Source organism: Homalodisca vitripennis, unplaced genomic scaffold (assembly GCF_021130785.1).
Source record: "Homalodisca vitripennis isolate AUS2020 unplaced genomic scaffold, UT_GWSS_2.1 ScUCBcl_9164;HRSCAF=17570, whole genome shotgun sequence".
NCBI classification, from domain to species: domain Eukaryota; kingdom Metazoa; phylum Arthropoda; class Insecta; order Hemiptera; family Cicadellidae; genus Homalodisca; species Homalodisca vitripennis.
Genome location: NW_025785274.1, coordinates 6,295 through 19,673, shown reverse-complemented (window position 1 = coordinate 19,673; position 13,379 = coordinate 6,295). Strand labels below are relative to the sequence as shown.

The 13,379-nt window shown below is 34.0% G+C and overlaps 1 protein-coding gene across 1 annotated transcript; it reads right to left on the bottom strand.

Moving 5' to 3' along the window:
- Window positions 1-71: 71 nt before the first annotated feature.
- LOC124374575 (nucleoprotein TPR-like) lies at window positions 72-2,853 on the bottom strand. The gene is made up of 4 exons (XM_046832771.1): window positions 2,849-2,853; window positions 1,977-2,148; window positions 660-731; window positions 72-197 (listed from the first exon to the last, which is right to left on the bottom strand). Exons 1-4 carry the CDS (start codon window positions 2,851-2,853, stop codon window positions 72-74), a joined length of 375 nt encoding a protein of 124 aa, XP_046688727.1.
- Window positions 2,854-13,379: the final 10,526 nt, after the last annotated feature.

The window sequence follows — 13,379 nt, the reverse complement described above, 5'->3', positions numbered from 1 at the left end:
TCTTCTAAGAGCAGAAACATTCTTTTTGAGCCTCCTCCAGCTTGGCTTCCAGCTTGACTTTGCTCTCAGCCTCAGTCCGCTCGAAGCTGGCTTTGATCATCTCCAGGTTGGCCATCAGCATAGCCTGCCCACTGGCCTGTCGCTTTGTCGCCTCCCCGTTCCCGCACTACTAGCCGAGCCTCAGACTCCTTCAACAGCTGTCATCCAACATTACTATTTTTTAGTCTTATACAGCAATTGAAATAAGACCAAATTTAGTTAAGTAATTCAAAACCATAAAAAAATGATTTAATAAGAACCTTCAATAAAAACTTATCTCAATTTTTGGATTTTATCGTTCTATTGGTTCTGTGCCATCTTGTTTATGTGTTTACTTTTATTAGTTTGGGTAAACAGCTCTTAGTACCTTCACTGCAGCTTTGTACTGAGTGATCTTGAGTATTCTCACTCTGATTTCATGCCCCGAGACATCTGCCAAAGTCAACGTGTTAAGCAAAAATATTAACCCTGTTTTGTGTTGTGTGTTACTAGTGCAGAGATTAAGTTATTGGATAAGTATAAAGGCTATGCTAATATAAATTAAGTGAATATAGTATTTTCAAAGGCTAGGATTATTGTATGACAATAAAACTAAAGTAAGGCTTCATAAGCACACTTACCTGATATTCTCGCCGTAAATGTTCTAATCCAACTTCAGCTCTGGACAATTTAGCATTTGCTGCCACACATTCCTGGAAAAGAGGTATGTTTTAATAAGCTGCAAATAAACTTACTAGTAGTGAGTGACAGGTGGAATTGTTTTTGAGGTTAGATCACGTTAAGGAAACATAATCTCCACATCATGTTTTTATCAAGTTTGGATCTAATTACATTATTTTTAAACAATTGTATGTATTAATGTTATTAAATAACATTTATCTAATAAATACCCAGAAAACCTTATTTTGGTAAAAATATCTAACCCAATATTTGTAGTATTATTAATGATTATTTCGTACATTTGAATGTACAATAACATTTGATATTGTACCATTCATTTATATTAGAAGTTAACATACAACCAAATATTGCAGATTTAATAAAATTGGTTGAAAAGTAATCAGTAAAATTGATAAAGAATAATATATGTTTATGGAAATAACACAATAAATTTGAACTTTTATTAGTCTCAATCTCAATTAAATTACTTTAATTTTTGTAATGCAAAAATACAGTACATAAAACAAACATAATTTCCAACTTAGTTATGACCACTATGAAGAGTTGTGGTCTTGTTTATTTTCTCTTCTATTTTACTCGCTCTTTTTTATTTTAAAATCTACAAGGAATTATAAAATATTCTAATATTAAATTTTTTATTGAAATTATAGCTTAGTTTATTTACGGACATAAAATTAAAATAAACATTGACAAAAACGGTTTGATTACAAACTCCTTATATATCTATTTGGACAAAATCCTGCATTTTAAGCCACATTAATTGGAAGAAATTGGAAGCACAAGTATACCCTGAATGAGAGTGAAAAGGGTTGTCACTTACACCAGTTGTGTTGTAGTTGCGGACATATTACATCAATTACATAACCATGTATTGGCATTAAGTTATGCCATTTAGCAATTTGTATTGTGTAAGGGATCACAATAAAAGCACACGTCGGACACAAACTGTCTAAAAGTTGTGATGTGATGTTTGTAACTATATCACTTTGTGTTTGAGGTAATTATGTGATTTCATACTTCTTACATAGTTATACTTTACGAAATGTCTGACCAAAAATAATTAATAGCCATAAACCCTCAACAAATTGAACAGATATTTTTAAGAACTTAAATTGAATAGGATCAAAAACTTCAATGACTCACTAGTAGTGGGGTAATATCTGCTTTATCTATTACTATACAAATTAAATATCAATTACAGTTATCATTTAATAGGTCTCTGTTTCTAGAAACAAGACTTAGAACTTGGAACTCACATCTTTCATGTGGCTGATGGACTGCTCATATTTAGCAACGGTCACAGAATAGTTATTGTTCTTCTTCTCCAATGCTTGGATCTGTAATTTGTATGAGTCAGCATTGGCCTTGAGCACCTTGAATCTCTCTTCAGCCAACTCCGCCTTGGCCACACAACCTCTGTCTTGCTCACTGCCAGAGCCCGCAACTCATCCCTCGCCTTCTCCAGTGACTCGTTCAGCATCCGTTCATTGGTTGACCTCTCCTTCCTGTAGGTGTTGAAGTCTTCTTGTAGTTGTTTGCAACTCTTTTGTTTTCTCCTTCAACCTTTCCTCCAGCTATACGAAAAACAATACATACAATTTTGCAGAAAAATATCACAATGCACACACAGTACAAGTATGGATATCTTGGATGTTTCAAACTACTATTAAGACTGACACATTATGGATATCAGTAATTGAATACTGACAACAGACATTCATGTTTTAAATTCTATTCATTTTCTAATATTTAGCCAATACTGTCTTTTTATGTAAGATGAAGGATTAATATTGAGAGCCCATCTAAAAATCTGTAGAAGTCCTAAATATACTGTATCCAAAACCCATTCCACAAAATCCTAAAGAACAATATTGTATATCCTAAGTTAAAATTATTTACTATGAAAATTAAGATAATGAACTTTGATTGTAGAAATTGTTCAAACACAACAGAAAAACCACAATAAACGAATATGGATATCATGATACCACATTTGTACATACACAGAAAATGTTTTCAGGATGAAGTATATCAACGCCAACAAGTCTTTTTCTTCCAATAAAAAACACATTTTTATGTAACATTTTATTGCCACAAGGTAATGGAAACTCATGCATAAATGCAGTACTTCATGAATGGTTGTGCAACTCAAGGAGAGAGCAGATGTGGTCTTGCATGTATAGGCAAAAATATTCCAAAGTTACTTGTACAAACACAACCTAAAGTTTTAGAGCATTGTTTCTTGTACAATGTATATTTAACCCTTTGAGTGCCACAGTGTCGCTAATTTTGACGGTACGAAAAGTGCATAAAGTGCCAGCGTCGCCAATTTTGACGTTTCGTATTTCGATAATATTTTATATAGTACACATTTTGACCAAATAACCAGACAGCTGTATTCAATAGGTTCCAAACTATCAATAAATACGAGTTTTATGTTGTTTCTCTACTATTTTATCTGTGAAACTTATGTTGTTTGGGTACTTATCAAGAAGCCACTATTTTTGGACGAGTTTTCCTTATCGGGGACAAAATAAATTATAGTATTAAGAACAACTGACTTTATTTAACCTATTTTTGGAATTTACAAGTTATTACCACAATCAATTAAATCAAAAACTATAAGAACAACGTTTCATTATTCGAAAATGTCAGGTCATTCATTCGTGTGTTTATTTGGAGACGATTTGGAGATAGGAAGTATGACTCATCGAGTATTTTTAGATTCATTATGGAAGAAGGAACATATAATGAAGTTTATTTTGATCTCTGATAAGGAAAACTCGTTCCAAAAATAGTGGGCTGTGATAAGTACCTGTGCGATGATTCTGTCTTCCAGTCACGCGAACGTAGCGGACGAGAGAGTACCGTGTTGCGTAACGGCCTTCCTTGTTGTTTATGTGCCGATAACCAATCATTTGAGTAAATACAACATAAATAGTAACTTATACAGTATTTTACTGTATTTATTTCCAAAATTAATGTAGTGATTTGAGTTGTGTCCAAAGGAAAACCGTGAATTTTCAGTGTAAATATTATTAGGGTTATTATTTAGTAAATGTAAACTTTTATGTAAATATGTTAGCAAGTATTTGTTTCTACATTTACTAATCATATTTATTTGTGTTATATTGACGTTTTATTAGATTTATTGGGAAAAACTACATCATTACTAAGTAATGTCTAAACTCTGACAAATGAAGTACAGTTTATAAAATGTCGGTACCGGGCAGCATTTTGTTAATACATATAATGACATGTTTTTTAAATTATAGAATAAGATATTACACATGGGTTTTATTTAGAATCATATGGCCTTTATCATGGTATGAAGAAAAAAAAATCTTAAAAATACTGTATACACACAAATTAAGTTGAAACTTAACTTTTTATACAAAAGTAAAAATCTTTTTTTATAAATACTGAAATTTTTATATTTTTGTAAATCAAATTTTATTTGTAATGATATGTATCATATTCTGCATTTAATAAGAAAAAAAACAACAACAAAATGGTGGAAATCTGTTTGATAATTATTTTACAACAGGTTTTTTTCCCAAAAGCTTACAAATATGCGAAAAAACAGCGTGGCACTTTATGCATATGCCTTCGAAAAATACCCGTGGCACTCAAAGGGTTAAAAGATAGGGCTTTTAATAATGAGGCCAAATTAAGTACCATTTCAAGCTTGGCCTGTTGGGCTGGAGAAGTAGATTTGGCAGGAGTAAGAATGGTTCAGCTCTGGTGTGGACGGAACGGTAGCCCTGCCAGGCGACTGCTGTTGGTTCACTGAGTTCTCCAACTCTTCTACCTGCACACGTACATAGTAGCTACGTCCGTTTCTTTATATTAAGTTAACACATAAAACATACATTACAAAAAACACTACATTTAAAATCTCAAATTGAACTGTTAATGCATTTAGTGTATTGAAATTCCTACACATCAATAGAACTCACAATGTTCTTATTTGTGAGTGAGGCTCACAGTTTAATGTTATTGTCCAGCAACACAAGATATTTATATCTACAAAAATTTACAGTTTTAATTAGTTTCACTCTGAACACACAAAGTGGAATTCTGATATAACTATCTTGTTGTATGTACTAAGCTTCACAATTTATCAACTATGCTTCTAGCAACTATAAATATCACAATAAACAGGTGACGGTTTTCTACAGTACTGTATGAGCAAGAAAGTGATGTACATATAACACTTAACTACAACAAAGTTTCAAATTTATAGCAAAAAATAACATTAACACTTTTTGAAGTAATGTGTTATTATGTTTTGGTTAAAAATTTACAAACACTTTTGTAAAGTGTTTGATAAAGACAGCCTTGCTGTTATAAGGCCTCATGAAATAAAAAGTACTATTATTGGTTTGTTTGTGGTTTTGAAATGAGTGATATTTAAAAATTAAGTGACCAATATAAATAAGCTATTTCAAGATTATTAAAAGACATCTTAAAACAACAGACAAAAAGAGGCAATCATACAACACTTTAAATAAAACTATTAATTGTTATCTGTTTATCTCTTTGTCAGTCACAAGTTTGATTTTTTTGCTGTAATACTAAAGTAATCCATCAAGTGGTTACCTTGGCCTGAGGCAGTCCAGCCACCTGTTTGCTGGAAGAGAGTACGGTACATTTCCCGCTGACCTTTGATGACCTCCATTGCCTTGACATAGTGAACTTCTGACTCACTGAGAGAAATAATCCTCTGCTCTGCTAGCCGCAGCTTGCCCTCCAGCTGCTCCACCAGCTGTGAACCCTTCTCCTTCTCTGCCTGCTCTTGCTTCTCACTCAATTCCCGCACTACTGAAAGCAGCTTCTGGTTTGTCACCTGCAGCTCCTCGATATCCTTGAAAGTCACCAGATGTTTCGAGATCACCTGTGACATTCGTACAGTGATAACTTTGTATGACTATAAATAATTTACTTATATAAAGTAATTTCATGAAACTAAATCATTAACTAATTTTGAAAATGTTTGATAGACAAACAAAATACCTGAGAGGATGTTGTGAGTTCCCCGCTCACTCTCCCTGGAGATCTGGTCATCTCCACAGCATTTCCTCTTGATTCTTCCACTTCCTTTAGCAGGAAACATACCTGCCAAGAAGAGCAATTCATATATTTTATCAAAAGAAATAAACTTATTTTAATTTTAATTTGACACTTCTCCCTTGACCCTTTGATGTGGTTTAAGTTGTATGGTCGCAGCACCTCACAACTGCATTATGCGGTTTGACGTGCATATAACGCCAGTCATCTGTTTATCATGTGGTTCCATCTTGCATAAAAATCCCAAACTATTCAAATAATAATATGAGAACATTCTGGATAGAATAAGAAACATGTGTTACTGTTTTGTTTTTTTTCTCGTTATTTTATTTGCCTGGACATTTACGATATTCACAGTCTGTTGTCAGCTGACTGCAGTAATGGCGACATGATTAAACAAAACGGAGTGACTTGATTAGTGGGACATATTTGCTTGTGTTTTACGTAGTTGAACTTGATTGTTCATTATAAAATTGTTTGTGATTGTAATATGTGATTCTAATGGTGTAGTTAGTTGTAAAAATGACAGCACGAGATAATGAGCACTGGGTGGACTATGATTCTGACGATAGTATTAGTGTTGTGGCATCTGCAAGCTGCTTTTGAAGAACAAGACTGTAAACAAACTCAAATCCTCAATGAATACCTAACAAAGATTAAAGAATTGGAAAAAACAATAACACAACTAAGAAGAGAAATTAAGCAAAATGAAGTAATTGCAGACTGTACAACTGAAGAACACAGACCTTACAAGGAGTCAGACACTAATAGACACTTTTCAAAAAATCAACCAGAATCTTCTCTTGATATTACATTCCTGCTTCTAGAGATGGCTCAACTGAAATCCAAACAAGACATTTTAGAGCAAGAAGTAAAAAGATTGGAGACAGAGATGACTCAAAGTAAACAAGAAGTAACTTTGGAAGCAAACCGATCTCACCATACCCCATTCTCTAAAAATCCATAGCCTGTCTACACTTAAGAGAGCCAACACTCCCAATAAAAATATAAATAAAATAAAACTCTTAACGTCAAGAAAAACCACTTCAGCATATCACTACAGATGGCTAAGAGCAAATCAAAACAGCCCATACTCCACCCTGCCAAAAAGGCAGAAGAAACAAGTAATGGAGTAAATCCAGGTTTTAGTCAACAAAAAGGACAATGCTCCCTACCCATGCAACATCTGGAGAACGATCCAAAATATACTCCAAAGAAAACCTTAAAAAAACCCAAAGTGTTTGGAACTTTTAGAGTACACAAAGGACCTCCAATGACAGCAAAAAATTCGTGGAAAGCAATGACACTTTTTTAGACTTCTTCAACAAATACATAGGTGAATCTTCAACCGAAATCAAGAGAACAGCAGACACCTACATGAGAACAAATGACAGTACTAATACAATGTCTCAGAAGTCATCAAGTATTTTTTTAGAACAATGCCATCTAGCAAAAACCAAGGACTAGAAATAGCAAAAACTGGCAATGGAAGACAAACACACGACATCCTTAAAATTCTCCACCAAAAACACTGACAGAGTAGCCAACACAATTGATCATGTAAATGAACTTCTAATCAGTACTAAACCAGACATACTTATTCTTACAGAACATGGACTAAAACAACCGCTCCTGATTAACACACGACTTACTGGATATACACTAATCACATACTTCAGCAGGAAACATCACCAGAAGGGAGGGGTTGCAATATATGCCAGTGAAAACATCTCACTACACTCTGAGGCCATTGACATATCTGATCTTTGTAGAGAATTGACATTAGAAGGTGCTTTAGTAAAAATTAAGACAGAGCATACATGTGTTTATGTTCTGGGTATTTACAGAAACCAGGGAAATCTGGAAGAAGACCTTGAGATGATGTCGGAGATATTAAACAAAATACCGACATCAAAATACCCGGTGCTAATAATGGGAGATATAATATTTGACATTATAAAAAGTGGACCTGACGAAAAACACCTGTCGGAAATTCTCCTAAGTCATAACATGACACGACTGTCTCTTCCTCCTACTAGAATCACGCCTACATCAAAGACCTCCACAGATTGTGTCTGTATAAACCTGGACCATGAATACTTAAATGTGACGATCATTAATACAGCAATATCAGACCACACTGCCCAATTATGTACAATTAGAAACATAATGAAACACAAAGATCAGTCCTTGACTTCAGAAAATAGAATACTCAGTTCGAGAAACACCATGAACATGGGGAGTCTGCTAGACCTACAAGACTGGAAAATAGTTCTCGAGTCAGTCTCCGTAGATGAATCATATGAACATTTTTTGCAAGATTCTGACAAATGCTTTGGACATAACCTGCCCTGTCACCAAGTCAAAAAGGAAAAGAACAAAGCAAAAAGTTTCTGCAGACAGAGAGACAGTTCAACTGAAGAACATTTTCCTTGAGGCATTTGACAAATACAACCTGACAGGACGAGAAGAGGACAAGAACGATGCAATGGCAAAAAAGAAAGCATATGATCTGAAACTAAGAACTGTTAAACGACTAGAAGTAGCAAAGAGTATTGCCCTATCAAATGACAAACCAAAAACACTTTGGAAAATCATTAACAATGAAAGGAAGATGGGAGAAAGAAAAATGCTACCAACAACTTTGCATATAGAAGGACAGGAAGTAAATGAACCAGCTGCCGTTGCGAACCATCTAAACGATCACTTTGTCATGATTGCAGATAACACTCTAAAACAAAATGGGCAGATCAACACTACTCTCCCAGTTCCCCAAAACCAACATCACAACATACCAAGCCTTTTCTTGCACCCAACTACAGAACAGGAAGTAATCAGTGTAATTAACACATTCAAAGCAAAACCGTCTGCAGGGGTGGACGGAATATCAGCAAAAATCGTAAAAGCTTGCAAAGAACAAATCCAGCTACCACTAACTGACATTGCTAATAAGTCTTTTGCCCAAGGAAAAATTTCCAGAACTACTAAAAGTAGCAAAAGTCCTACCCAAAATTTAAGAAAGGTGATGTAACTGATGCAAACAACTACAGGCCCATCTCCCTTATCAGCACATTTTTCTAAGGTGATGGAGAAACTTGTCCTAGCCAGATTATTACAACATTTGCATCAACATAACCTGTTAAACAACAAACAGCATGGCTTTATGGCAGGAAAGTCAACATCTACAGCCATAGTTGACTTAGTCGAAACTATTATTAACCACTTAGAATCTGACAACATTCCTATGGCAATACTCCTTGACTACTCTAAAGCCTTCGACTGTCTGGACCATAATCAACTTCTGGGAAAGCTTAGGAACCTGGGTATTGAGGGGAAAGCAGCTGACTGGTTTGAGAGCTACCTTCTCAACAGAAAACAAATAGTAGAGGTTAAAACACATGGATAAAAGAACAATTCAGTCTGTGAAATCAAAAACCCAGACTACAACAAGAGGTGTGCCACACGGTTCTGTACTGGGACCAGTCTTGTTCATTTTATTCACGAATGACTTCTCTTCATGTGTACAAAGCCACTGTACACCACTTATGTATGCTGATGACACGGTGTTACTGCTAGGTAATAAAAATCCAAATATTATAGCAACCACTGCCACCACAGCTTTAAACACAGCAATTAACTATTGTAAACAGAACAGCTTAGTTGTAAACCAATCAAAGACAAAACAATTTTTTGGAAATAAAAAACAAACAGTGACAAGACTGCCAGACCTGGAAATTATTGACAGCACCACCTACCTTGGCATCACACTCGACGAACATCTAAATTGGACACCTCATGTGGATAACCTCGGTAGGAAATTAAGCACAGGAATCTACGTCATAAGAAGAATTAAGACCATTAGTGATCTCAACACTGCCAAAATAGTCTACTACTCTCTTTTTGAGACGCATCTTCGATATGGGCTATTGGTCTGGGGAAACTCATCCAAGACAAATGTGCAACGTGTACTTATTCAACAAAAGAGAGCTATAAGGACACTTTGTGATCTATCACCCAGAGAATCCTGTAGGGAAAAGTTCAAGGAGCTCAAAATCCTAACTATAGTGAATTTGTACATACTTGAGACCATAACATATGCTAGAACAAAGACTCTGAACCCTCAAGACTGGATCACAACTGCACACATACAACACCCGACATGCAACAAACTACTGCCTCCCTGTACACCGCCTGACCAAATATGAAGAGAAGCCAAGCTACATGGGATCCAAACTTTGGAACCATCTTCCAGCAGCAGTGAAGGGGACAGATGACCAGCACCTGAGACAACGGCTTGGCAACTGGCTAAAAAAACATCCATTTTATTCTCTTGATGAGTTTTTTGTTCTTGATTCAAATCATGTTTAATCACTTGACAATGTACATTTTTATGAATTTAATCCACATGTTATATTTGACGCAAAACTGTTCTTGAAGAATATGTTAATAAAGAATATTGTATTGTATGTATTGTTGATATTGACTATGCTCAGATGCCAGGAACACCAAATTGTAAGGAAAGTGATGAAGATAAAATTATTGGCTGCTCTTCATCTAGGCCTACATGACTTCAACAATCAAGTACCATTATTTATGGATGTTGACTATGGCAATGTTAGTTTTACTAACTAGGCCTACTCAAAACAAGTTTGACCAAGTTAGGCCTACTGGACTTTATAATGGAAACATTGGCTTAGAGTTAGGGCAAGGGAATACCATAGAAAGAGAGACATCATTTAGGCCATAACATGCCTAGTCATATAAGTAACCCTAGAAATAAAAAAGAGGTGAAATAGGCCTAAAGAAAAAGAAACAGAAATTGTATGGGAAAGTATGGATGGGTATGGTGTGACATATGTGGGGAAAAGGGAAAATTTAACTGGAAATGGAGGTCCAAAAGTTCCAGTTAAAAATAATGTAAATATTTTTTATGTTCTATACTTTATATTTTTTCTGTTTTTTATGTTTCTTCTGTTTTATGTTCTTATCATCAGCTAATTCAAAAGATTGCTGACCACACTAAGCTGTATGCTTCAGAGCAGAGGGCAAAGAGAGTGTTTTGTATTTGGTAGGAGGCCTCAGGAGTGGGCTTGGGCTCCTATTACTGTTGATGAACTTGTAATGTATTTTTTGGTAGTGTTATGCTAATGGGCATTGTAAAAAAAACCTTCTCAAAAGTCTTATTATTCCAAGAACTCCCTACTAGACAGCTCTATTTTCCCCAGCACAATGCCTCTTGAGAGACTTGAACTTATATCTAAATATTTACATTTTTGTGACACAAATGAATTCAATTTACCCTAAGGATCCAAAAAGTTGTTGAAAAATCAAATTATTACTCATCATCTAAATGACAAAATTTAAAACATCATACGAGTTGAGTCAAAATGTTTCTATTGATGAATCTCAAAACTCTTTGAAAGGGAAGACTTCAAACAATACATACAGCTAAAAGCTTCAAAATTTGGAATTAAAACTTTTGAGTTGTGAATCATCTATAGGTTTCACATGGTCTTTCCTTGTATAAACTGGTAAGGATGATATCTTTACATGCCCGATCATACCGCAAAGTACACTGAAATCTACTGCAATAGTTCTGACACTGTTAAACCCTATTCTCGAAAAATGACACACTGTATGGGTGGATAACTGGTATAATTCACCAGATCTGTCCCAAGTACTAAAACCTAAAAAAAACTGACACATGTGGAATTTAAAAATTAAATAGAAAAATGTACCAGAGGAAGTGAAAAAGGCAAATTTAGAGCAGGTCAAATAACTGCTAACTACTGAGGTCCAGTCATGGTAATAAAATGGAAGGATAAACGACATGTGTCTCTTATTTCAATCACACGACATTGTTAAAAAACAAAATACATTCAGACATTCAAGAATGTAAGCCGGTAAAATTTTAATCTAGTTTGTAGAATATGCATTCAGGTTAGTTATTACCTGAAGAAGAGATCAGATTGCAGATCTCGAAACATAGTGTTACTGATTTATTGTTTCACTGAACAATGGCAAATGTCCAGAAAAATCCTGTTTTCTTCAGGTAATAAATATGTTTTACAATAAAAGAATGAATATGCATTCACAATACAATTCTTTATATGTATTTTTGTGAAAAAAATCATTGAGTATTTAACCAAAATTAGCTAAAATATTACATTTTTACTAAACATCAAACTTATCGTACTAGATTTGTTCAAAAAAGAAATGCTGCAGGGGTTATAATGTACACTATAAGTACCGCATCAAAGGGTTAATGTTAAAATTATAATCCAATAGTCTGAGAAACTCTTTGTAGGAAGTGAAATCTGTCAATAATCAACAACTTCTCTGACACAATAAGTGCAGATATCTCCGACAAGATAACGCATTTTATATCCTAAATGATTTTGCTAATTACATGTTGGGTAAAACAATATTGTATACTAATAATGTTACTGGATATCGGAAAATTAAAACTTCTCAAGCAAATTATTAATAATATTAAAAGTATCTAACTAACTAAAAATAAATCAATTCAAAAGTGAATTTCAATTTAAAAATTTCAAAATAGATGAAAACTTCATGCCCATATGTCCATAAAGTTGATACCACATGTCCATAATGACTAATAACTTGATCAAGAAACACCAGCTGTAGGTAGTAAGTCAGCTTGGTTGATACAATTGGACTGTAGTTGCCTTATATTGACATATGCAGAAAATGCATTGCTCTGCATTCAATTAATAAAAGACGAGACAATGATTACTTACTTAATTGATTACTTTGTTCACTATTATGCAGTGTTGCCTTTGATGAATTTGACCAAACTATAAACGCACATGCTCATAATTTGCATCTCATCTGATTAGATATGTATGGTAAGTGTATTTCAATATAACTGATTGGTTTCGCTCATTCATATTTTCAGTCTGAGGTATTACTTGAAGTTTATCCATTAAAAATATTTTAATTAATTATAAATCATCCTCCGATGATGTCATTATATACGCTCAATAGAGATTTGAAAATTATAAACTGCTCTTAAGTCGAGTTGCGAGAAGACTTTTGGGAAAGAAGGTAGTAATGTAATGCCAAACTTATAAGTTGATATCTATTCAGGATTGGACTGGATTAAAAAAAGAAATTAATTTTGACATAGGTCAACCACATTGTTCACAAGTTGATAGAAAGGCACTTTTCAAAAATCATTATAACAAATTGAAGGGAACACATAATTGAGAACGTTATTACTGTAAATTAGTTAAATTATTTAATTAATACTGTGGGGCATATATAATCTCTAGACTAATAATAATGGTGCATGTAAAATTTAAGACTGATAAATAATTAAAATTTTGTGATATGAAATACTAATGCTGGGTTTGGGGAAAATTAACCGACTGCAAGAAAAACTAAATAACAATGCTGTTTTGTTTTGTCTGGGAATTACTGGGACAAAATATAACTAACATAAGTTAAATATTAAATCTACATATAATTTTGGTTACACAGTAATATTTTTTAATACAATAAATAAGATAGTAAAAAAGAATTCACCCTAAGAGCTACAGGAAAAACTTCAATAATTCATGCTACAG

Bases quoted from the DNA above. Each gene is read 5' to 3' on its own strand.
- LOC124374575 (XM_046832771.1), bottom strand. The intron at 732-1,976 runs GTGAGTTCCAAG...CCTCTTTTCCAG, and splicing joins CCATCAGCCACATGAAAGAT to GAATGTGTGGCAGCAAATGC. The intron at 198-659 runs GTAAGTGTGCTT...GTTGGATGACAG, and splicing joins ATTTACGGCGAGAATATCAG to CTGTTGAAGGAGTCTGAGGC.